At 33.6% G+C, this 27,625-nt stretch overlaps 1 protein-coding gene, 1 long non-coding RNA gene and 1 other non-coding gene across 4 annotated transcripts; 1 reads left to right on the forward strand and 2 right to left on the reverse strand.

Moving 5' to 3' along the window:
- The first annotated feature begins 1,578 nt into the window (after positions 1 to 1,578).
- LOC147398310 (uncharacterized) lies at positions 1,579 to 6,980 on the forward strand. 2 transcript variants are annotated; one of them, XR_015179824.1, is made up of 3 exons: positions 1,579 to 1,646; positions 5,647 to 5,709; positions 5,811 to 6,980. It is a non-coding gene; the product is annotated as an uncharacterized LOC147398310 (long non-coding RNA). The 2 variants fall into 2 exon arrangements; XR_015179823.1 differs by lacking the exon at positions 1,579 to 1,646 and adding an exon at positions 2,426 to 3,302 and having other exon boundaries at positions 5,811 to 6,979.
- Positions 6,981 to 13,741: 6,761 nt separating this feature from the next.
- Positions 13,742 to 13,823, reverse strand: TRNAS-AGA (transfer RNA serine (anticodon AGA)). Its single transcript has one exon. It is a non-coding gene; the product is annotated as a tRNA-Ser (tRNA).
- A 4,003-nt stretch (positions 13,824 to 17,826) lies between these two features.
- KUP3 (K+ uptake transporter 3) lies at positions 17,827 to 25,416 on the reverse strand. Its single transcript, XM_086447464.1, has 9 exons — positions 25,249 to 25,416; positions 23,197 to 23,437; positions 22,866 to 23,108; positions 22,003 to 22,053; positions 21,124 to 21,384; positions 20,796 to 20,848; positions 20,077 to 20,191; positions 19,703 to 19,957; positions 17,827 to 19,283 (listed from the first exon to the last, which is right to left on the reverse strand). Exons 1-9 carry the CDS (start codon positions 25,411 to 25,413, stop codon positions 18,208 to 18,210), a joined length of 2,460 nt encoding a protein of 819 aa, XP_086303590.1. The 5' UTR covers positions 25,414 to 25,416; the 3' UTR covers positions 17,827 to 18,207.
- Positions 25,417 to 27,625: the final 2,209 nt, after the last annotated feature.

The following is a 27,625-nucleotide window of genomic DNA, read 5'->3' on the forward strand; positions in this document are numbered from 1 at the left end:
TCACGACCATTTCATACAAAAAAACTTCATAAATGACAAAAACCAACATTCCCATTGAATTCCTTACGAAAAACTGATTCCAAAACATCCTGGAACATGGAAAAACGACTTAAAACGTAAAAAATCCTCTCCGAGGGCAAAATGGTAATTTCACAATTTTAAAAATTAAAGATTTCGAAATTAATAAATAAATCATTAAATAATGTAAAGTGAAACATTAATAAAATTAATTTTAAAATGTGAACAAAAAAATCGATCAATCAGACTTTCAAGCAAAATTGTTGAGGGTTCGCAAGATATTTCTTTAAGGACCCTTCCATTTGGGGGTCCAAAGAATTAAAGATATAATAGAGAGGGGTTCTCCAAAAATTTAAAGTCAATCAAGCAAGACTAAAGTCAAGATATTAAAGTCAATCAAATAAAACTAAAGTCAAAATTAAAGTCAATTAAGTAAGACTAGAGTCAAGTATTAAAGTCAATCTCATAAGACTAAAGTCAAAACCCTAAATCAAAACCCTAATCTAAACTAATCGAGTCAATCTCATAAGACTAAGGTCAAAACCCTAAATCAAAACCCTAATCTAAACTAATCAAGTCAATCTCATAAGACTAAAGTCAAAACCCTAAATTAAAACCCTAAAGACTAAGTCAAAACCCTAATTGAAACCCTAATCAAACCCTAATGCTTCTAAAAACTTTATATATAGGAGCCTCTACACCCTATTTTTGGATGAAAGAAAAAACCCTAGGAAAAGTAGGTAAAGAAGCCTCCATAGCCTCCCCAAAACCCTAATTTTGGAGCCCCAACTCCTTCCCTAACACCCCTACTCCGATTTTAGCCTAAAAAACACCCAAAAACCTCTCAAAAACATCCCAAAAATCCATAACAAATTTGAAGCACTCAGATTCAAGAAGGAGATACCTTACCTCGGAGATCAGGAATCAGATCCGGAGATAGAACGAAGTAAGAAATATGGTAAAAGGAGTCATTCTAACCAGATCTAAGGGAATAACACTTTTGCAGATCAAAGGTAAATTTTTTTTATTTTTTTTTTATCTAGGTTTATCATTAGCAATGTAGATCTATTTAGGATAAGTAGAGACCGGAATTGGCCGGGCAAGGATGGTGCCTAATACCTTCCCAATCCCATAACATGATCCCCGGATTCAGATTTCTATAGTAGATTAGTTCTTTTTATCCATTGTAGGGTCAATTTGGTTCCTAGACCGTAATAACTAGGTGGCGACTCCCAAACCTCAAGGGTCAATAGCGAATCCGCGCACCCCGCGGATCGAGGGCGCTTTCACATCCTCAAGCATCTAAAACCAATGAAGGTTTTTTTTAAAAAAAATTTATTTTTCTTCCGATTTTCTAACTACGATTCATCGCGAACGGTTCGTCTTTGACCGTCGACATAGAAGGAAGAAATGTCCGCAGCCTCGTTTTCTACAAAACTAACCCAAATTTCTTTCATTTTCTCTTCTTTTTCACCCATATCGTCAAAAAGTAGTCGTATATATATAGAGAGAGAGAAAGAGAGAGGTTTCACGATTTCAACCTCGAATTTCATCTCTTTCAGGATCAAATCATTCTCCATCGTAGAAAAGGGAAAGGACAACGACGGCAAGATCTTCGAAACCACCGGGTTAGTTTCAAAAATCAACTGCTCAAAGTTTGAACTATCTCAATTTTCGTATCGATCGTCTCGATTTTCATGCACGTGCTTCGATTTCGTCGTCTAGAGATTATAAAAAACTCTAATTTTTATTAGTAATCGTAGATTGTGAAAATTGCATTTAGGATTTTAGTAAAAATTTGTGATGTGTTTCCAAAAAAAATATATAATTCAATTGGTTATTTCAAATTCATGCCAGAACTTGCATATTTGATATGTTTAATTATATTTTATAACAAATTATACGTAGGTAGGATATTTCACCAGGTTATTTCTATCAGTTGGGTCCTATACACCACTCAGACCCCGTTTTGATCTAAATTTTATATTTTTTCAATGTTATTGATAAAAATAAATTTTCATTATTGAAAAATGATTTAATATTCAATGAACTCATATTGAGTTGATGAATATTAGAAAGTGAATATTTTGTTTGAGAGATTAAAAACTGTAAAAATCGAAAAAAGGGAAAAAGAGTATGAAACGGTAAAATGTCAGTCACACCCGAGGGGTGATGTCTGCATTTTACATTGTTGCGTTGTGTGTAGGTTGGTGAACGGATATTCAGGGATAATGTTACTAGTTACATGTTTATTTACTTTCTGTTAGCGCGAGGCACTGTTTACTTTTCTGTTCCGTTATTTATTTTAGGTTGGTGGCCACACTTGCATGGTAGAAAACTGGATATCCATTCTCGACCTTGTATTGTTAATTTCTCTTTTATTTTCAAATGAAAATAATACATATATATATATATATATAGCTATTTTCTAAGTTGTTAGAGAGTTTTTGAATACCTAAAGGGATAGTGCGTCATATCATACGGAGTGGTGTACTATACTGGGATGTACGGTAGGGACAACCAAACTCATATGTGATATGGGACGCGTATGAAAGTGGAGTCACAACTAGAATCTGGGTTTATCCTCTTTATCTTTATCAGTAAACTTGTAATGTAAAGGTGGTCATATACAAATGGTTTGTATATTTGGGAATCACATGCACGCCTGATGGGCATAGACGAAGATGATTAGTCAGTGATCATTAACAATCTATACTAGTCGAACATTCTAACATATCGAAAAGAGACCCATTACTTGCAATCACGTCAAACAACCAGCCTGAGTCAGATAAATAATCCCACTTGTGTGGTAAACAGTGACCAACCACAAAATTAGGGATTAACACTTTATTATGAAACATCATGTCCTGAATGGGAGCGATCCAGTCGTGAATCCCAACTCTCTAATTCCATTACTCTACCATTGTGTATTATGTATCTATTGTCTTATTTTGATATATAAAATGAAATGCATGTTAATGTTTTCATTTGATCGATTAGATTTGTATAAAAAGAAAATGTTATACTGAGTACTACTAATTGATGTAATGTGACTTGTAAAATGTTTAGTTGCTAACCCCAGCTATATGTACCAGTATGTTTATTCATTCATGTTAGAAAAGATTATTAACAAAAATTGTTTGCTTCCTTACTCGGTAATCATTATTACTCATCATTTCCTTCTCTATTTTTTTAGTTTCAAATTCAGAACTTGGTGAGGTAGGTATAGAGCACAAGTGAGAATCATCTGATAGGTCAAATAGACAACCAGAGTCCATCACCTGGTGAGTATTGGGGATATACTTGATTTGTTTAAGAGTATTATAGATTTGTACTGAACGTTAGGACTTTTGTTAGAGTAAAGAATTTTTGTATAATCCCGTAAATAAATTTCTTCTTCCGTACTCTGATCAATAGTATGTTACTAGATGTATGTAGGCTTCCGCTATTGTTATATTTTGTATGTATCTATGTAGGATAATGTATATCGTTTATCAGCTGCAGGTTGAACACCTTGGAATACTAACATAAACAGAGGGGACCATGCCAAAATTTCGAGGCGCCACCTTGTGCCTCGAGATCTAACATGGGATTTTATGTTAGCGTTTGGTGAGGCGTCACAACATTAATCCAAAGTATTTTTATTTTCAATCTAATTCAATTTTAATAAATGATTTAAAAATAGTTACGAGAGAGATTTATCTAAAAGAAATTACTAAAATAAAATAAACTTAGAAATACGATAGAGAAGTTTAAATCAATTGGATCCACTTTCACAAGTTTTATCAATGATTTCTGATTTTCTTTTTATCTCAATCAACTAAATAAAACTAATGTTTGTGGATCGAAAAATCAAACAGTTAAAATATAAACGAGATCAAAAGTATGCATTAGTTTAGACCAAAATTATTAGACAAACATTAACTATTCTCTATAAAGCGTGGTTCTCCTTGAACTTATCAAAGAAAAAAACCATCAAAATGTTGAGAAAAATTTAATATTCAACCTAATAATAAATACATATGCTATCACAATAACAATATTAAGTCATTACGAGAGCAATAAAACACTAACAAATCTTGTTCAGGCTTCTTCAACCGATTTAACGAAAATTTAGCCAATAGTCATCGTAAGAACAATAAAGTGCAAATAAAATAAAGAAAACATAAAAAAAAATAGAGATGAGAAAAAAAATCTTTATTATTTCTTGACTTGAAACCAGCAGAGCCTCCTTACAACTTTTGTAAAATTAAGAAACATAAAATAAAAACCTAGAACTAAAATAATAGAAAAAAGAGAAGTTGATCTCCAAGGAAATGAGAGATCCTTTCGAGGGAGATTGGAAATCCCATGTCCTTTAGTCTAGTCTCCTATTTATAGAGAGACCGGATTAGGGTTTCTTGGATAACTAAGGTTTTGAAAATATTCTGTGATTACAAAAATATTAAAGTCCTACTTCAATATGAATGTATTTCAGCCATCAAGCTTCAGTACAATTTCGAGGCTTGACTTTCTTCGTTGATTGTGATACCCCGTTGACCATGGTGCTGTGATATAATTTTTGTTAATTGACTTGAATTTTGATCCACGGTCTTATTTTGGATCCTAGATTACAGTGGTAACTTCAAATTTTTCTGATTCATCTTAAAACTTTACGAATAATTCCTGTTACATGTAAATAACAGTAATTAGTTCCGAATTACATAATTAAATTTAAAACAATAATTATAATAGACTAACAATGAATTATATGCAATTAGAAGGTTTAGTGTATGATTTATTAATAAAGTTTATGTAATTAGGGTTCTAGAAACGACTTTCTAGACCCTGATCAATGTAACCCACAGTTGTATTATCCCATACAATTGCAAGAGACGAGAAAGAAAGAGAGAGAAGGGGAGGGAGGGATGATCGTCGGTCATCGAAGTTAAGTCCGTAGTTGAACGCTCGTTGTAAGAGACGAGAGAAAGAAAGTAGATGGAACCAAAAGAATGAAAGAGTTAGGGTTTAGGTTTTGTAGAAACTAAAAATCAAATATTTTATTTTAAATTAATATTGGTTCGATTTTTTATTTGGTTTGGTTTGATTTTTTATATTGCTTGAACCAAGAACCGAATCGAATTCATCAGTTCTTCATTTTTTAAATCTGAAACGAAACTGGTACCAGTCTAAACCAAATCAAACCTATCCAAATTCTACAATTTTGTTTGATTCTCGGTTTGAATCGAATTAAGTTGCACCCCTATGTGCAAGGATTGAAAGAATATGAACAACGAGCCTTGTGTTTGACAAAATGCTTTCATGAGGTAGACATGGGTTGGGGGCAAATGGCTTGAGGTTTTGAATTGGCTGAGGCATGGTAGTTTTGGTGTTTTGACATTTTTTGAAATGTTTTGTGATTTTTTTGGTGTGACTCTCGGTTGGCTTCTGACATTTATCATTCTTTCTTTTCTCTACGGATGGGCCAATTTAATATTTTTAATGCTTTAAGTGAAGAGTCTTCTTGTAAGAGTAAAAGCAAGAAAGTTACTCCTCCTAAAGATAATTTTTCGAGCAATTCAGATGAGGTGAAGCCTTAAGTACCCTTGGATAAAAACTTCTAATTCAACCGCCTGTTATTTTTTGTAGGCTCTTCAGCATGCACGAAAAGGTACCAGTTCTTCCTATCAGAGGCCATCTGAGTTATTATGGGTTAGTAGAAAAAATATTTTAACTAATAATTATTTATTCAATTAAATAAAACAAAATGACTATGCTTATTAACATGTATATTTTTTTTTTGTCTCATCAAGGAGCTTCTAGGAATAGTGCTCCTTACACTCCGGCTAGTACTTACGAGACACCTTATTACCCGGCGTCATCCAGTAAATCACATCGGACAAGTGACTTTGGTCCTCAAAGGTACTATTAGGCTAGAAACAACGCTACTTGGGAAGTAACGAGAACCAGTCATGTCGGATTCATAGACTATTGATTCACAGGATCTACTGAGCCCCAAACCAACGTCTTTAAGGAGCTTAAGTATGAGTATCCAGCTAAGCCAGAGTTAGAAACTAGATCGAAGGTTAAGAGAAAACTAAAGCAAGAACCAAAGCTTGTGTAATACCCCAAGTTTTTAATTTATATCTTGAGAAAATCAAATAATAAAATTTTGATAAAATTCTAAAAGTGAGTTTTTGGGACTAGTTTAATAACTGAACCTAAGGTTGTTTTGGGACTGGTTTGTGGTTAAAACAAGTAGGTTTTTGGGGTTGCTTCGTGGCTGAAACGGGTGTTATTTTGGGACTGTTTTGGACATTGAACAAGACAGAAAGGAGATGATAAAGGTATTGAGGCTACAGTCCAGGTGAGTAAGGTTTTTCTTTCTCTTTTCTTCTTTTTTTCTTCTTTTTTTTATTTTTTTTTCTTTGTTTTCCCTTTTGTTGATGTCTAAGAGAAAGAGAGAGAATGTAAGACGTGAGAGAGAATTGAGGAGAGGGAGAGAGAGCCTTTTTTTTTGTTATTGTGTGAGAAGAGACAACAAGAAAGTCTACCTTACCACAGTTGAATATGGGATTCTTTTTATAAAAAACTTTAGTTTCCACTTTCCTATTTTCCTATTCTTTCTCTTTCTTTACTTTTATTGATCTTTATTTTAATTTTTTATTATTTCATTTATTTGTTTTTTTTCTTTTATTTGTTTCTTCTTTGACTGAACCAACGAAAGACTTTTTCTTTCTAGTTGAGTTAAAAAAAAAAAGGAAAGGGAACATGACCTCATGCTTCTCAATCCATGGTCCATTGATGGGTGATTGACGACTAATTCAAACTCTCTTTATTATTAATTGGTTTTAAATTAAATTAAAGCTGGATTGGTAATTAATTTTCAATTTTTAATTTTGGTTGATCAATTAAATTAATATTTCGAATGGGTTGGGTGAATTGAATTTTAATTTTCAATTTTGGTTTGATTAAATTTAATTTTAATTTGATGGGTTAATTGTTTTTAATTTTCTATTTTGATTGGTTGATTAAGCTAAAACTTTAATTCAATTGGTCGATTGTGTTTTAATTTGAACATTGATCGGTCAATTAAGCTTTAATTTTAATTTGATGTGTCGATTAGGTTCTAGACTCAATTTGACTGATCGATTGGATTTTAGATTCAATTTGATTGGTCACTTGGATTTTAATTTGATTTTGAATTTTAATTGGTCGATTAATTTGATTTTGATTAGTCGATTAAATTTCAATTTAGATTTTTTATGATGTTTTCCTAAAAGACAAAAGTCTCTAGATAAAAATCAGACATTGGGGAGCATTTTGATTATTTTTGTAATTTCTCACAAATTTTCTATTTTTGTCAATTTAAGTCCCATTAAACTGGAAATCATATACTGAATGCAATGAATGTACTTTTGAGATTTTCTGGATGTCCGAGATTCATGAGAGATATTTTCGACATTTTATTGATTTTTGTAAATTTTTATGAATTTTTACATGAAATTTCTTTTAGTTCCAATGTGATTGTTTGTAAGTCTCTAGCGCTGCGAGGTCTTTAGGTTATCGAAATATGTGATTAACCTAATCATGTTTATTTACTAAATCAAGTGTATGGTGTAGTGATCTTAAATGTGCATAATTCTATGTTGCGTGACAAGGATAAATAAAATAGTGAAATTAAAATGGCTAGGAAGAAAACAAAGGGAATTGAAAGAAGACTTCTCACAAGTTTTCGAGTTCTTTACGCTCATCATTAGGAATCTACTACAATTGGGTGACAGATCGCCAAATCAGGTAGATGTAAAAATGGGGTATCTACAATTTCGAATATAAATTAAGATCTAGCACTCAAAAATAAAATATCCATGACGTCAAGATCTACTTAGTTATCAAAATATTTTGTCGAATCATCGAGAAAATTAGTGAGAAAAATTATTTTAATATAGTAGAAATGTGTAAAACTCGACTGCAAAGATAGGAAACTTATAATTTCGAATTCATAATATAATTTTTAATGAAATCTATTTTATTTTAATTTTGATTGTTAATTTCAAATTTATTATAATTTAAATTCAAAATTCAATCATCGAATTGTAAAATAATTCGTTTTATATCTTTTCTCTAATATTTTAATATTGTGACAAAATTAAATGAATTTGGGTGAGTGTAAGCAGAAAATTAATTTGAAACAAATTGATTTTCATATTAATTTTTGTAGAGTGTTCATTTTAAATATTGTTAAGACATCATTTTTGAAAATATATTTTCATTGAATAATAATCTATAAAAAAAAAATTAATGAAATATTTAAGTTTAAAATAGAATCGAGAATGAAAGTCTCGATTGTTTAGAATTGAGAATGAGATTCTCGATTAGTTAGAATTGAGAATGGGTTTCTCGACTGTATGTGCTTGTGTTGAGGAATTCTCACATTTAAAATGTTTTTGAGCATTGTATAAGAGAGCATGGGATGTAATTAGGATGGTAACCGTGGGATGGTGTACTTGCATGTTTATTATTTTTGATATAATACTGCATGTTTATAATTTTAGAATACTTGAAAAAGTTATTGCACTTATAAATTTGTTTTAATTTTTCAAATAAATTTTAAAAGATATATATATATATATATATATACTATTTTTATTGTTCATTAAAAAGATAATTAATGCCTTTATGATTAATCGGTAGCTATTTCCATAAGCAACCAATTAATTTAGAATAATAGGAGTGTGATATTCTCTCCAATTGCATGGGATAGCCCTTGAGAATAATATTGTATCTACTATTTGAAAATTTCTTGTGGCGTCCCGCCGAACGCTAACACAAATCCCCATGTCAGATCTCGAGGTACTAGGTGGCACCTCGAAATTTTGGCATGGTCTCCTCTGTTTATGTTAGCATTCCAAGGCGATTCAACCTGCACCTGATAAACGACATACAATCCTGCATATAACAAACAAAATATAATACTAGCGGAAGCCTATATACGTCTAATAATGTCCGATAGATCAGAGTGCGGAAGAAAAAAAATTATATACAGGATTATACAAAATTCCTTACTCTAACATAATTCCTAACACTCAAGACAGAATCCATAAGACTACCTGGAGAAACTGACACCACTAGGGGGTATAACCCTAATACTTACCAGGTGACGGACTCTGGTTGTCTATCTGACCAACCAGATGATCCTCGCTCTTGTTCTACACTTGTTTCGCCAAGCTTCCGATCTGAAACTAAAAAAAATGGAGAAGGAAAGGGTGAGTAACAAGGGTTACCCAGTAAGGAAGCAACAATTTCTGCCAATAACCTCTCCTAACATGAACGAATAAACATACTGAATCATTTTAAAATAAACAAAATTTTATAGAAGAAAACTACGATTAACTGGTACATATAGCCAGGGATGAGCAACTAAACATTTTAAAACTCACATTACATCGATCAGCAGTACTCACTATAACATTCTCTTTTTATACAAATCTAATTGATCAAATGGAAACAATAAACATTCATTTCATCTTATATATCAAAATAAGCAACAGATACATAATACACAATGGTGGAGTATTGGAATTAGAGAGTTGGGATTCACGACTGGATCGCTCCCAGTCGGGACATGATGTTACAATTCTTCTCGGGCTTTTAGTTCCTGATTTTGTGGCTGGTCGCTGTTTACCACGCTTGGTTGACCATTTATCCGGCTCAGGCTGGCCGTTTGACGTGACCGTAAGCAATGGGTCTCTTTTCGATGTGTCAGAACATTCGACTACTATAGATTGTTAGTGATCACTGACTAATCATCTTCGTCTATGCCTATCAGGCGTGCATGTGATTCCCAAAGATACAAACCATTCGTATACGACCACCTTTACATTACAAGTTCACTGGTAAAGATAGAGAGGAATAAACCCGGATTCCAGTTGTGACTCCACTCTCATACGCGTCCCATACCACGTATGAGTTTGGTGGTCCCTACCGTACATCCCAGGATAGTACACCACTCCGGATGATATGATGCACTATCCCTTCAGGCATTCACAAACTCTTTAACAGCTCACAAAATAGCTACTTATATATATTATTTTCATTTGAAAACAAAAGAGAAATTAACAATACAAGGTTGAGAATAGATATCCAGTTTCCTACCATGCAAGTGTGGCCACCCGGCCTAAAATAAATAACATAACAGAGCGCCTCGCGCTAACAGAAAGTAAATAAACATGCAACCAGTAACATTATCCCTGGATATCCGTTCACCAACCTGCATACAACACAACAACGTAAAATGCAGACATCACCCCTCGGGTGTGACTCTGACATTTTACCATTTCATACCCTTTTTCCCTTTTTTTCGACTTTTACAGTTTTCAATCTCTTCATAAAATATCCATTTTCTGATATTCATCAACTCAATATGAGTTCATTGAATATTAAATCACATTTTTCAACTATACAATTTATTTCTATCAATAATATTGAAAAAAAAATACAAATTTCATATCAAAACGGGGTCCGAGCAGTGCACAAGACCCAATTTATGGCAATAACCCGTTAAAATACTCTACCCACGTATAATTTGTTAAAAATACAATTAAACATATCAAACATGCAATTTCTGGCGTGCATTTTGAAATAAACAAAGAATTCTATATTTCGAAAATACATCCAAATTTTTCCAATAAAATCCTAAATGCAATTTTCACAATCTATGATTATTAATAGAAATTCAGAGTTCCTTACAATCTCCAGGCAAAAGGATCGAAGCGTGTGTGCGGAAATCGAGGCGATCGGCACGGAAATCGAGACGGACCGAGCTTCGATGGGGCTGATTTTTGAAATCGACCTGGTGGTTTCGAAGATCTCGATGTGCTCGTCTCTTCTCCCTTCTACGGCGAAAGACGATTTGACCTCGAAATCGATGAAAATCGAGGTCGAAGTTACGAAAATCTCCGTATAAAAATACGGCTGATTTTTGACTATACGGGGTGAAAAAGACGAGAAAACGGAAGGAACTTGGTTGGGTTATGTAGAGAATGAGGCTGCGGACGTTTCTCCCTTCTGCGTCAGAAAGTGATTTGACCCCGAAACGGACGAAATCTGAGGTCAAAGTTTCGAAATTTTCGTATCCAAATACGGCTGATTTTTGACGATATCGGGTGAAATAGAAAGTGAAACGAAGAAAGGTTGGGTGGGTTTTGTAGAGAATGCAGCTGCGGACATTTCTCCCTTCTGTGTCGATCGTCGACGGCGAGCCGTTTGTGAGAGATCTGAGGTGGAAGAATCGGAGGAAAAACAAAATTTTTTTTTTTTTCGTTTATTATGCTGTAAGGACGAGTTGGGGAAGATGAGTTATATAAAAAATTAATTTTTTTTTTTTTTTTAATATAAAAGTTAGGACGAAATCGGTATTTCGCCTATTGTTTTGATCGATGATAACTTGATCATCCGGACTTTAAAACTGACAAATGAATACTCTATTTCGCCTAATTTTTCGTTCCGGATCTAATGGTACAGTCAATTTCTACAAATCTTGTCTCTAACAGAAATTTACATTTTTGGCCTGACGTGACCCCTAAACTTGATGTCGTTTTCGTTTTTTGGCGATAATTCGACTTCCTGATCTCCAAAAATGACAAATAAATAGTCTATGTTGAATAATTTTTCGTTATGAACCCAATGGTATGATTAAATTTTAAAAATTATTCCTCTAACAAAAAGTCACTGTTTTAGCCTGGTCCGACCCGGTAATCGAGGATTTTGCAACTTTTATATTCGGACTCGCACTTGAGCGTGCTTACAGGCTAAACTATGTTTTTCGATCATTTTGAATTTAATGTTGAGGTCAGATTCTATTAAAATGATTAAAAACATCCTAAAGTTTTACTCCTAAATCCCACTTTCAAGATTTTCTTAAAATTTCACTATTTATTTTTTTCCTCGAGATACGAATTAAAAATTCGGGGTGTTACATTTCTTATCTTATCTTTATTGAAAAATAACAAATTGTAGTATAAAGATGATTTGTATCTAACTAAGTTGATTTAGGACACATTCATACCACAAAAGTATGATGAAGCTGGTTTGTCAAATAATCATTTTCAGTCTATAGTAATCAAACGATTGATCTCCGTTAGAAATCAATGACCAACCTAAGCCAAAAAATACTATCAACCAATTATGATAAATTGTCAAATTGACCGTAAAATTAAGAACTAACAGTGAGTTTCATATTAGTTAAATACTAGAGTATCAATATATAAATCGATACTTTTGTATCGATTGTGTACCTCATCATTCTTATCAAATACACCACCGATATGATATTCTTATGACACATTTATATTTCTTTTGGTTTATTATGAGATGAAAATATTTTGTTATTATTTTATTAAAGACTTAATATGTTTCATGTGTTTTTTATTTTTATTTTTATTTATTTAAAAAAGCTGTATTATTTGTAATAGATTAACTTGTTTATCCAGTCATATTATGATTATTAATTTGAAATGTGCGTTTACTATTGAGTAACTTCCTTATTACTCACCCTACCAACAAAGCATTACAAATGTCCCAACTGCCGAGATGCATGTTCCTAATAGAGAACATTAAATAAAGGGATCATAAGATCAAGTGATAAGCATTATTTTGATTATATGTAAGCTGAGATCAAAGTTTGGTAGAACTCTTTTTGTGTACTTTTGGATATTATTATGTGTGTTAGTATCATGTGTGTTGTGTGTACTTGTATTTATATTTCTAGAGAGTGATAATTAAGGTTTATGACGTGGACAACTGTTGATCAATATGAGATATGTAGTTGATGTATATGCTACCAACAAAGCATTACAAATGTCCCAACTGTCGATATGCATGTTCCTAATGGAGAGCATTACATAAAGGGATCGTAGGATCAAGTGACGAGCAGCACTATTTTGCTTATATGTGGGTTGAGATCGAAGTTTAGTAGAACTCTTTTTGTGTACTTTTGGATTTTCTTATATGTATTAGTATCATGTGTATTGTTTATACTTATATTTATATTTCTAGAGAGTGATAATTAAGGTTTATGACATGGACAACTGTCGATCAATATGAGATATATAGTTGATGTATATGCACTTTTGAATTGTAATTATAATTTATTTTTATTTTTTAGAATATATATATTCGTTATGATATAGTGGTTAGAATGGAATTGGATATATGGATTTTGATTATACAGGTATACCTTTACAGACGAAAAAAATTTGTAAATCCAATTTTTAGTATAAACTTTATTGAAAATATTTGAAAGAAATGCATATTGTATTTAAGTATAAAAGATTTTTATTTTTATTTTTTCGCTTCACCCTCGAGATTTAGGAAAATTCTAAATCTTAAATTGGGGGGCAAAATAATAATAATAAAATAAGATAACTGTTATTAGCACCCGAACTTTTTCTTATTACAACTGAATTAAAAATAAAAAAAATAAGTGAATGGCTAAGAATAAGGGCTGCCACTAGAAATTCTTTTTTTGCGTTTTAGGATTTCACATGAGCCTCATCATAACTGATAAGTATAAACAGCTTCCAACGAGAAAATGTTTTGTAATATTTGAAGAGTGCTTTAATAGTCTTTTATCGGGGTGATAAATATTTTTAAGAAATTGGGGTGTAATCAGTACAAAACTTGGGGTGTCGAAGCAGGTCTCTAAAATAAACAATCAAGACATACATTACATACCGTACAATGGCGTGGACGGCAGGATTCGAACCTGCGCGGGCAAAGCCCACATGATTTCTAGTCATGCCCGATAACCACTCCGGCACGTCCACCGCATTTGTAAGTATCGTAATCATTATTTATAAAACCGTTTCAAATCATTACCCTAAAAAATAAAAAAAAGTTCCATTTGCACCATCAATAGAGATCGGATCAGACCAGAAACTTTCTCTGCTCCGATCCAATAACTTTGAATCTGGATCAAATATTAGGATTTTTATAAGGGTTAATTTTTTATAATTAACCTTTCATAATGGTTCCAGATCGACCATGTAACCATATTTTTAATATAAAATCAGTTCTCATCTGATACAGATCCCATTGTTATTAGGTTGGATATGGTCCTAATACTGAAATCCAAAAAAATTTAAAAATTAAAAATCTGATCCAACAAGAATATGATCCGTTCCTTATCAGATTGGTCTTTGATCCATTCTTATGGCCCCATCCATTAACAGCTCTATTCCCAACTTCCAACAACACTATGGCTCTTTCGGAAGGGTCCAACCTCAAGACGAGGTTGGGGCAAAATTAATTTATTTTCACTAAGACAAATAATTTTCTAAAATCAATTTTATGGGTACTTAAACAATGCAAATGCTTTTCATTTGGAAAATTTTGCATAGATCACCTTAATTCTTAAGAGACTTCAGTAAATAATTTGCGACACAAAAAAAAAAAAAAAAATTTATTTGACTTCAATATATGCATATCAAAATTACTTGAATATCCCTTTTCAAAAACAAGATCAAATTAAAAAAATTCCCTTTGTTCTCATTGCTGATATACTTAAATTTAGGAAAATTCTCTTAGTCAATGTTAGATTTAATTACATATTGAAATTATAAAACTACCCCTCATTTGAGAAATTCCTCAGTACTTGCTACAATATCATGCATATAACATCTCATCAAAGATACATTTACGTGCGTATTAAAATTATAAAAATATTCTCAGCATAGAGGTACTTATATAAATTCATATGCATGTTATGGTAACAAATATAGAAAGTGTTCTACAGTTTGAATAGTTGCTTTGATGATAAATATTTTTTAATTTCAATATATATGTATAAGAATATTTTTTTAAATGCATATATATATATGGGTCAAGTTCCGTATATCCCTATTACGACTCACATTGCGACACACCGTTTTATCTTATATGGGCAAAAATGTTTGGAATGGGCTGATTTTTTGTGAGGATGATCTCTATGGTGAGGAGATCATCCTTGTCAAAAATCAGCTCATATGAAACTTCTAGCCCCATGTTTACAAGTTGAAAAATTTTAGACCGTCCAATTTTTGTAAATCAATTTTGATGGGATTAAAAGTTTTGGAATGGGATGATTTTTTGTCAGGATGATCCCCTCATCACAGAGATCATCCTCACAAAAAAGCAGTCTATTCCTAATATTTTTGCCCATATAAGACAAACGGTGTGTCACAATATGTGTCATAATAGGGGTCGTAATAACCCCTTCCTATATATATATATATATTAACATAACAAGTATAGGGGGTACTTTTGTAATTTAAATCATTTGTTTCATGAGATCAAATAAGTTAAAATTTATTTCCACATTTTATTTTAACAATATCAAACTATCAACCAAACACAAATAATGATTTTGCAAGAGATTTCCCATTGGCTATTAAATAATAGTAAATTACAAAACAATGGATTGCAAAACATTTGTTGTGCAAATCATTTGCTACACACAAAGCATGGCCTATGTGGGAAAAATCACTTTCAAAAAAAAAAAAAAGTGAATGGTTTTCCCACAACCAATCGAGAGACCTATGACCATTTTCTTGGAAAAACTATTTTCTACCAATTTTTCACCATTTTTCATACACAACAGACCCCGTAAGTTTTGTTTGGGTAGTTAGTATGTCCATATTTAGCTTTTTAACATGTTTCCCACTAAAAGCCTAAAAGCACTTCAAAGACACCTAGATTCTCACAACCCATTAGAATAGCAAGGATAGACGGTGTAAAGCTAATTTCCACTCTATTAAAAAGAAAGGCACACCCAATCCAACTACTTGTGGATATCCATACAGTTGAATCAACTAGACTACTTGTTATTTTTGGATTAAATAAATTAATATTATAAATATAATTAAAATTTTAAATTTTAGATCATATTTATTATATTTACTGAAAAAGAACATTATATAGAGGCTAATGATTTTCTAACTCGAAAATTGTCACTCGGTCTGTACTCGACTAATGCGGCAAGGGCATAGAACCGTTGATCTTTTTCCTTGTGTATCCCGAACAAAAAGATCTATGGTTCTATGCCCTTACCACATCAACTGCGTACCTACCAAGAGAAAAATTTTGAGTCAGAAAATCATGACTCTTAAATATAACCCCACTAATTTCTGAGTTGACTCCACAAGTTTCATTAAATTCGTGCATGAATCCTTTTGAGATTTCGAGATTGCAAGCCGAGTCACCTTAAAAATTCCATCAAGTTGAGTAGACTCACCCGAGTTTAAAACTATGAAGAATGGTAGCCCACCACCTGTTTTTAACTTTAATATTTCCATACCCAATTCCACTCATTATTTTCCTTCTTTAGCTTTCTCAAGGATAGGGGTTTAGTTTGTTGGCCTGTGTGTGTGTGTGCGCGTGCGCGCCCGCACATGTTTAACTTTAATGTACTTTATTGAGCAATTTTTCTTAAAGAAGAAGAACAACTTAATGAGTCTGAGTGGGAGATAAGTATGAATCAGTAGAGGAATTACAACTAGGGACCACCATCAATATGTGATTCCCCCACTGATCTTTATAGATTTTTTCGATCTAAATTTGTTAAGTGGCCTGCATTTTGCTTGCTATAAGATAGGTCTGTAGGCAGATAGAAGAAACTTGCCTTACTAATCTTCTCACTTGTTTCTATCTTGAGATCTGACACAGGATGTGGAGGAAAAAGAAGAAGAAAAAAGATTAGTTGTTTAGGTGTGAAGGCAGATACCCTCTTAACCATCTGATGCAAGAGGGATAAGGCAAGTCATATATATGGGCAAGGGGAAGGCATAGCCTTTCTTCCTTTCTTCTTCTTCTTCCATCTGTTCCTTAGCCTCACTCACTCGTATCTCTACGTCGAAGAGCTTGTGTTCAAGTGTGTTCAAGTAAGTCGCATCAAGATACTACATAAGAAAAGAAAAACCTGCAAAATCTGATCCACAGAAATCCTACTCCCCCACTCGTTGACAAGTCAATGTAACTGAGGTAAAGCTTTAGAAATGCATACTTTCTCAAATGTCGTTTGGGTGCAATTGATGTGTGTAATAAAGAATTTACTGAGATCCCAATATAATTAAAATTCTTAAATATGTTCTCACAAGATGAATGCTGATGTGAGATGAAATTCTCTTGTTATGTAGAAGTTCAAATGAGCGTGTGTGTGTTTATGAGAGAGAGATGTGATGACAGTCGCAATGGAGAAGCTTCATTAGGTAACATCTTTTGAAGACTTTCCAACTAAAGCAATGGGGTCAAATGTAGTGTTTGTATGAATGGTTCCGGCATTAATGGCAGACCATGAATTACTTATAGGGCGAACGTTCCTTGGGAATAATTGCTTTCCCAGAAGAAAGAAAAATTGAACCAAAAATATTACGTTGGAAGAAATTTCAATTGCAGTTGATGTACTTATGTATCAAAATGAAGCACTACCATGCGCTTCAGCATAAATTACATCTACTAACCAAGTTGAGCCTGGATCTTGGAAAGGTAGACTGCGGGCAACAACTGTTTTAGCATTGTAATCATGCTTAAGTTCGCCCTATTTCTCTAAGCTGGGTTTAATTTTCTATCTTCCCGTTAAAGCAGACTTTACGAAGCACCATTGTCAGGTCACAGACGGTAAGAAATTGAACAAAACTACAAAAATGTGGTAACGAAAATGAGATCAGTCCTCTGTGCAATCCTTTAATCAAGGAGGTTTTAGGGTAGACCACTAATGTTATTTTCAACCTGTTGGGAACTCTCACTGGATAATATTTCCTCAAATCATTTTCAAAGTTTGTACCTCGAATCATATTCAACAAAACAAAAATCTCATACGTCCGACCAGCATTGAAGAATTACCAAACTCATTCTCCAATATCATCTATCAGCCTAAACATCATGTCCATCAAAGACTTATCAAAGAGAAAAAAAAATAGAGGGGAAACTCCCTTGACAATAATACTACGAGTTCCTGGGCCTTATATGTACATGCCTGGTAAGGAAAAAAGATAAGAAATGATTATTATCAACAATACCTGCCATTCATGCCCCACTTTTAGCAACCAAACCACCACCTTCAGCTCACCTTTGTTCTCTAAGGGGTGTAAATGTGTCAATGCTTCTCTTTCCCTTCCCTGTAATGAGAAGCAAAAGTCTTAAACCCGGTAAACGATCCTTCCTTCCTCCAATTGTTTACACATAGTAAATCATGCCCACTTCAATAAGGCTGATATGAGGAATGTTTAGTGCCACAGCGGGACCCCTGCAGTTCTTCCGGAGGAATGAATACCCAATGTCAATTACCAGTTTCTTCAAGAATGAAGATGAACGCCTGGCCTTTACATAAGAATGACCCATTATATATGCGACTCCTGCCTCCTTTGCCTGGATTAAATCCATCAATTCTTCCCTCACGGAAGGATCTATAACCAGACTTTGTGGCAACAAAAATCTTACTCGCCTTCTCATCTGTGGATTCTCATCCTCATATACAGACCGTAGGCTCTGGAGGGTTGGAGATTTGCTGCTTTGGAAGGTGGTGATCACCTCTAAGTTCTCTTGATCAGTCACTACTAAACTCGAGTTTGACTGGACAGTGCTTATAACAGCCATTCTCCCATCCGATGAATTCTCAGATCCCGAGAATTGTGGTTCTTCTGCTTCCATCTGGATGAATTCTGCAATGCTTTGGATGAGCTGGTTCTCAAAGTCAACATTATCACGCTGAATGTCCTTATACCCATACCTCACAATGCACCGATACATCCGATAGGGTCTAGGGCAGACTCGACCAACAAGGTAGCGTTCTTCAGGTGACACGTAGGGCACTGGGACTGATTTCACACAAACAAACACCAACACTTTGTGGAATGCAGGGAGATTGGTGACAAAGTGGGAGAAGATTGCAGGGACTCCTGTTGCTAGTTCTGAGTAGATGAGGCCTATCCCAGGCACACGGACAATCCCAAGACTAGGGCCCAAGCCAAGTAACCATTTCAAGGAGACCTTGTTATGTAGATCATAGTTGTACTTCTGGCGAGTCCCGTAATGCCAAACATACATGAGAATCATAAAGATGCACGAAAGCACTATTGGGACCCATCCTCCTTGGGGTACTTTCATTACAGATGCCGATATGTAGACCCCCTCAATGGAACCAAAAAAGAGAAGGAATGCTGCAGCCACAAGAACACTTTTTTGCCACACAAAGATTATGACGAGAGCCATGAGCCATGTTGAGACAAACATAACCGTCATGCAAGCAATGCCTGAAGAAAGGGAAAGGAGAAATTTTATGTAAGAGATACGCACAAATAAGAAGCCCTTCTCATGACAGTTGTAAGCCCACGCACACATCAAGGGGCTTGGGGGCCAACATCTGATGTGCCCCACTACAGAAACTGTTGGGCTTCAAGTGATTAAATTGGATGAATGTAATCATCAAATCAATCAAATGTTTTGAATGGTTAGAAAACTGAGAATGATCCTGACTCGAAAAAACTTTCTATAGAGTACAAGTTTCATGACCAGGCAACTTTTGATCTAGAATATTTCTGTAGTCAACCCAACATGCATGCGTCCTTGAGAGCTGGAAATGAAATGTACCATCTTTCCCTCCATTCTAGTCCAAGACTTCTTATGGTAACAGCACGACAAGAAAAAAAAAATGGAACTTCTTAAGACATACCATAAGCATTTCCGATCAAGGTTGTGTCCCGGAATCCGATAGTTATAGCAAGACAAAGGATCATGAGAATCCAGTTTATTTCTGGGATATAGATCTGCCCATAAATATGTCTAGAGGTGTGGACAACTTTAACTCGTGGAAAGCAACCAAGTGCATGGCATTGTTTGATAATGGAGAAGGTAGCTGTGATGACTGCTTGGCTCCCAACAATGGCTGCCAGAGTGGCAATCACAAAAATTGGCCAAAATATCTTATCTGTGGAGAAAGGGATGATAGAAATGAGTCTTACATGAAGATTGGACAAATAACTTGAGATTCTTATAGAGACTAAGCAACATAGGAATGGTGGGGACTAATTGTAAGAAACCACTAACCTGGAATTGAATCATAGAAACTTCTGGGTATGGAAGAAGGGTTTTTAGATAAGAAAGCAGCCTGACCCATGTATTGTACTACCAAGCATGGGTAAATAACAAATGCAAAGGCAATCTGCAAAAATTTGGAATGATATTCAGGTCCATGACACATTCAAACATACAGATGTATAAAGAGAATTATTACGCCCTTAAGACTATAAAACAGTCCATCTCACAGCAGAATAAAAAACACATCCATGGAAGTGAGAACCTGCTCCAACTAGGAGATGATTGTAAACATCATTTTATATTATTTTTTCCAGTTTGATAACCATTGCGATTAAATCACGATTTTTTCAAAAAAACACGAAGTTTAAAAAAAAAAATCATTGATTTTTCAAAAAATCACAATTAATCATGATTTAATCCCAATTTTTCAAAAAATCACAGATTATTTTTGTTTTTAGCATTTTTTAAGTATTATTTTTTCATTTAATATATAAAATACACTTTTTTTTTGTTTACATTTGTTTATTTTTAAAAGAATTATTTTTAATATTTAATTAGCCGATGTTATCCCGACTTTTGCTGACTTTTTCTGAAGCTCTCTCTCTTGCCAAATATTTCCGAACACCAACTTTGTCACTATACCAATAAACCATTCTTATGAGCTACTTGTGGATGCTTCATACTTCCAGTTTCCTTGCACATAAAACAAGAGCAAATCATGAACTTACCCGTATCGACAAGGCAGTGAAGTGTCCAAGATCTGCAAACATAGCTTCAGTACCTGTGAGACTCAGGACAATCAGTTATTATATCTATATGAAATCTGGCAAAATGGTAAAAGTGAATTATCTTTCAAGGGTCCTGAATTTTTTATATTAAGTTCATAAGAATCAAATTCCCCCAATCAACACAACCAGACCAATGATCAAGTCAAATTGACGAAAACTATTTATTGAACCCTTGCACACTCTCATGCAACTCTGGTGGAGTAGAATAACTAGAAAAATATATGACAGCTACACTAATGTAATTCCACAATGACAAAACCACACATACCTGTTATGGAAAGGAGGATCCCTCCAAGGGCAATCCACCCATCTTGACCAGTCTCTCTGAAGAATTTGATGATATAAAATGGAGAAATTGCATGCAGAACCTTGGGATTCCAATGTATTGTGTTGTATAGGCCGATGGAAAAAATTGTTATCAACCAGATGATAACAATGGGTGCAAACATAAATGCTACCCTGTGGGTACCAAAATGTTGCAGGGCAAACAGACCCACCAATATGACACATGCGAGCAAAAGCACCTCACCTGGTCAGGTTTAACAGTATCAATTACCAGGAAAAAACAAGGAGTAAAATTGCAGAGATACATAAATGAACTATCTGGGTATCATTAGGAATCCGGAATTAAATTTATAGAGAAGAATCAACGAATGAGATGATCATCTTCATCAGCATCAAAGCTATAATCCAAAGAATTAGGCTAGCCTGACTAAGTAAGATTTCAAATCTTACATTGGCACATGGATTACCACATTGGCAATCCAACACCACAGCCTTCTAAATTTCATGGAAAAACGCAGATTCAAAAAACAATTAACAATAAAATAAAAACTTTTTTGAGCTTGATCCAAGGTGTTGAAAATGGACAGGTACTGAACTCCCAACTCTAAAATTAAAATTCAACAGTGAAAATTAACTTTTTCTTTCGAATTTTTTTTTTTTTTCTAAAAGTTATGTGAATGTTGTCCTCTATATCCCTATGGCATTGGATCATGTTTTTAGATGCCACAAGGGGATGTCGTTAGGAAATTTTCCTTACTTAGTAGGGAAATTGTTTTTCTATTCCAAATATCAGGGTCCACTAAATGAATATTGTTCCACCAAAAAGTTAATCGTGTACGAAAATAGGTAAAAGTCAACTTACCATTAGTTAGTTTTTGTTCAGTAACTTGCAGTCCAGAGACAGATGATAAAACTGCAATCGACAAAACAAAACTAAGATTGAGGGTTTACGAGAATACAAACAATCAAAACATTACTAACAAATCTTCAATAAAATTCTTCTATGTACATATAAGAAGGGGTCTGCAATTTAGAATTAGAATTGTTAGAATTAGGAACTCTGTTTAAGAGAATTGAAGTATAAAGAGCACAAATGGCCCACCACAAAACAAGATACATATCGTAAAATGTGAGTTATAATGGCAAACAGTGCCTCAGAGGATATTTATTGGACAATACAATATGAATTCTTGTTTTACAAGCTTTCTAGAAAACCCAACAAAAAAACAAAAAAACAAAAAACAAAACAAAACAAAAAACAGAAAAATAAGAAAGCGTGAATGCATTTGATGGCACCTATCTCATCAATAAAACAATTAGTAAATAGTCAATTTCAAGGGCCATAGACCAATGGGACAATTAAAATTCATGACCAACTTATCTACACCTAGAGGTAGGATCATTGAAAAATCAAATTTAGCAGATAGAGAAGGATCCATATTTCTAATCGATTGTATTCAGGCTATGTTCTGGAGTAGAGTTGTCCCACCAACCAAATGTCAGTCAGAATACATCTAAACCCAAACAAAAAATTGTCAGTCTGAATCAATGAGCTGACGAGATTCGCAGGCAGTGTGGTTGTGTCTTAGATCATTTCCCTTCTTTATCTTAGGAAGCATAACATATGATGAAATGAAACTTTTTTTTTCCACTTGAAGCACGTTTTGACAATGATGCAGAACCACAATCTTATGCCGTAGTAAGAGAAAAGAAATATATTATTACCTGAAATTGCTGGAGTAAGGACACCATCACCTATGACCATGCATGCACCGAATAATACCACGATGAGTAATGCTGTTCGCAACCTTTTATGCTTCTCAAGGAATTTCTTCAGTGGAGAGGAAGCAACCGGTGCTGTGGGACCATATTTGTATGCAGAGAGCTCCTCATCGGCTGCTTGTTGATTGGGAAGTAGACTAAACCTCGCATGCCTGCAAAGCAGTGAGTAAAGAGCAAATGTTCCACCTGAACAGTTACAGAAATATTATCAGATCAAAAATAGAATTATTAAAAGGATCCATTATATTAAAAGAGGGTTTTCATCCCAACACACCTTCACCGTTATCGTCTGCACTCAAAAGAATGAGGACATACTTGAGCAAGGGAATCAATGTAAGGGTCCAGAAAATCAAAGAAAATGCACCAAATATTGCATCTTCATTTTGATGGTTTTGCAACTTCCCAACAAATGTGCTGGTGTAAACATAAAGAGGAGAAGTGCTCAAGTCTCCATAGACCACACCAAAGCTTTGGTATGCTAATATCAAATTTCTGGAGAGGTTCCTCCATGAGTACTGCACAAGCTCCAAAACCCAGATTTAGTTCCAATAAAATTAGAAAGGCACTTGTTCATCTACAAATTCAGATAAAATTGTTTCTGCTAAATAGGATGCTAGAACCAAGATCAACACTACTTGAAACAATTAAACGGGTACTGGACAATTCTAGCATTAATACATCCTTAAATTTATGTAAATCAAATTTTCATATAACAACTAAATATTAAGGAGTGAAATCTTTTTGGATACACTACATTAAATTCTAAAAACCATATAATGACAATATAAATATAACTGAACGAAAGGAAGGACTGATCTACTTAGTGAACACCCATATAGGACTAAAAATAAGGAAATTTGCTGTCATATCCACTTTTTTTTTATCGATGCAACACATCCACACTCGATTGGTTCGTGGGACATGGTTTTGAAATTCCTGGGAAGACGTAATAGTGACATTCTATTATTTATTCTAAACAAAATTAACATCTGATTAAAAAATGAGGTGCCTTTCTAGTGTTCACAATACATCCTGGAATATGCAAGAATTTAGATTATATTGTATGTATCCATGACACTCAAGAGTCTACGTCTCCACAAGGTTGAATCATTAAAGTGTTCATTACCTGAATCATAAGTAATTATTCAGCACTAACAAAAATTAGTTAACTTTTAAAAGGGAACTAATAATAATAAATAACCTATTCTCATATCAACTTAAAGCAGGATACTCAGAAGCGTAATTGGCACAAAGTAATAACCATTCATGGATGAAGTTCAAATAAATAAGTGCCGTGCATGTTGCAGCTTGAAAAGAAACTCAACTCTCTTGCTGAGTGGAAAGTTGCAACAGAAGCACAACCAAGTGACCATTTATCTATAGATGTATGTTCTTTCATTCCAATATATCCAATGGATAAACATCTTCTTGGTAGACCAGAATCAAAATCACAACAAACAGACGAACCGATTCTCTCCCAATAAATCTTGGGGGTAACCTTGTTCCAACACTTTCACAATATTTCTCTAATTTTGATGAAAGTTCAAATAATTATTGGCTGATAAGGATTCTTTTCAACCTACCCCTTGGCCTGAAATTATCCAGGGTTTATTTCCTGAAACTTTATCAGCTTTATCCCAATTAACCGAACTGACCCCTCGTTGAATCTGAACTTCATTACCCAACTTCCAACTCAGGAGACCCAAAAAATAAAAAAAGTGCCTAATGAAACTTGAAAATCCAATGGAAGGACGTATCAGTGAGTCAGATTGCCAATTGAATCACTAAAAAACTTACAGAAAAGAACAATCTTGAAGTGAGGTAACCAATATAAAAACATATGCAACCAACTACAAATTTTCAGAATTTTATTTGAGAAATTCGTCGAAGACCTCCTTAGGTGAAATTCTGCTCTTCTAAAATCCATTATCACTAACTAAGATCTAAGACATTTATAACTACAAAGATAATTCAAAAGATCCATAATTCCTTGTTCTACAACCGATCGTAAACTAATACAATCAGTCCAATCAAATTTCATTCAATTTCAAAGCTTAGTCACCAATCATTCAGTTTCTCCAAATATCACAAAATTAAACTTCTATCAATCAAAATCTTCAATCAATTAATAAATTCATTAGAATAAAAGAAAGAATTTAAACAAATCAAATCGGAACTCAGAATAAGAAAATTTAAATCCAAGCCATTACATGTAGCTGAAAGAACAGAAAACCAATTCGAGATAAAACAAACAAATAAATAAATAAAAACAGCTAAAGAAACAAAAATCATATCCACACATAAACCCTAAGCCTTGAAAGCTGACCTGAGAAGGAGTTCGAGAACTCGAAGTACCTGCTTCCGGCTCCATAGTCTGCGCCAACCACAAAGTCACTGTATTTACGCAACAATATTTCCCACTCTTAATTCTTAAACTCTCAAGTCTCAACTCAACTAAGCAGAATTTAGTAGAACTCTCTCTCTCTCTCATCTGGCGTCATAGTAATATAAGCCGCCTTAGTTAATTCACACGTGTGATACATTGAGTGTGAGGTTGTAATTTGACGCACTAATTTTATCACGAAAAAAAAAAAACCCACTAATAAAAAGTGTGGATAATCAACAAAAAAATGATTAAGGGCCCACCCAGCATACGACCCTACCCAAATACGAAATAAGGAAGAAACGACAAAATTATACTAGTTATTTAGACATACACACCTCTACGTTTTGAAAACTATTTGAGATACCCCTATCTTTAAAACTCATGTTAGATGATTCCCTTGAAATCAGTCTTCTTTCATAGACTACTAAAACTAACCCGAATGCCCTTATCTTCAATCTCTAAGCCAAAAATGATTGATTATTTTTTCAAAACCAGTCAGCCATCTTCCACTTCTTTCGTAAAATTTTGTACCCATATCTTCAATCTTATGATTCTATCTATTTTGGCATTCAAGTCTCAATTTAAGATATGGAATTTTGAGTACATAAGGTTTAATGCGTAATATTGTAACTCTGTGATTTGCCAAATTTTTTTTACAAAAGTGGATGAAGAATATGAAGACAACAGGTATTGGGAGAAAAAATAAAAGATTTTTTAAACTAAAGTGAGTAAAGATAAGGGCATTTATGTCATTGAACATTAATCTATTAAACAAGGGTTCCTCTAAATCACTCAAATTATATCTCCAACTGCCTCATCATGAAGATATCAAAATAAGTTTGTCTTTCTCATGTCCTCATATAAGTCCAACATTTGACTTGAAGGATAGACCTAACTGAGGTTCATTATCAAGATAAGATCCAAATTTATGTTTTTGTCCATTATCGTTAAGGGTCTGTTTGATTGAATGGAAAATATTGTCTAATAAATGATTTTCTATTCAAATCCTTTTCAATTATTTGAGCTTATCATGAAAATATTTGTGAAAATTTATTTTATGTTATTTTAATAGCATAGAAAAAATACATAAAAAAAATTAATATTTTAATTTGACTTTTATAACAAATATATAAAAATTGAAAATCATGATAAAATCGTTTTAAATTGCATGATTTTTTTGATAAATTTTTGTAAGAATCATGCATTATGTTACAATTATCATGTATAACATCTAGTCATATGATGGAATAGAAATAAAATTAGATAATCTTCCTTCATAAAAAAAAATATGGTGCAATATTAGACAAGGAGTGTGGCTAATTAAACATTAAGAGACACTTAGATATGACGTTGGAATTTATTCTTTCATGAAATAATATGGTGTAAGATGGCACATGGTTCACAAAAAAAAGTGGACTATAATTAATCATAAAGATACACTAATGGTGCAAGAAATCCAAATTATGGAGTACAATAAATATATATATATATATATATATAGAGAGAGAGAGAGAGAGAGAGAGAGAGAGAGAGAGGTTCAACGGCCCTAAACTCTAACCAGTTTTATGCCAAGTTTTAGTGGCCGTCAAATATCAACGCATCCAACAGTTCATATCTAATTTTACGATTTAAAAATAAAACGTAATGTAATTATTTTTGGCCCCCTAAAAAATCTTATTATTCTATTTTAAATCCTTCTTCTTACATGTCCCTCTCTTCTTCTAATTGAAACTGAGTTACAAAACGTCTGTAACTTAGGGCAAAATCCCTCTCTCTCTCTCAACAGGTCATTTATAAATTGAAACCCTAGCTAAATTGAAAATGGAGGAAAAAACGAACCTTAAAATTTTCAATGTGCATGTATAAATATCAACACGTTAATGGTGAATATCACGAACCCAATCGTTGATAAGAATTTCAACGACTACAATCAACAAATAAAATTAATAAAAATAAAAATAAAAAACCTATTCGTTTTCCTCCATTGGTGAATATTACGAACCTGAGAGTGTGTGAACAAGATGACGGTCGAACAGACGTTTGTAACTTGGTCGAGAGAGAAACGGCGATGATGAAAGAGAGTAAAGAAGATGACTCGATCTGACAGTCGTTCGAGCTAAAATTTGAGAGAGAGAGAGAGAGAGAGGGTGAGAGCTTTGATTTCAATTATGTAACTGGATTTTTAATAGAATAAGTCCGTAATTACAGGGGGGCGATTCCAATTAGTTACGTTTTTATTTTAAAATCGTAAACAATTCTCACCCGTTGTATGTGACTCGATCTAACGGCCATTAAAACTTGGCACAAAACTGGGTAG

The sequence above is a fragment of the Akebia trifoliata genome, chromosome 7 (assembly GCF_017979445.1).
Source record: "Akebia trifoliata isolate Shusen 1 chromosome 7, ASM1797944v1, whole genome shotgun sequence".
Taxonomy (NCBI): Eukaryota; Viridiplantae; Streptophyta; class Magnoliopsida; order Ranunculales; family Lardizabalaceae; genus Akebia; species Akebia trifoliata.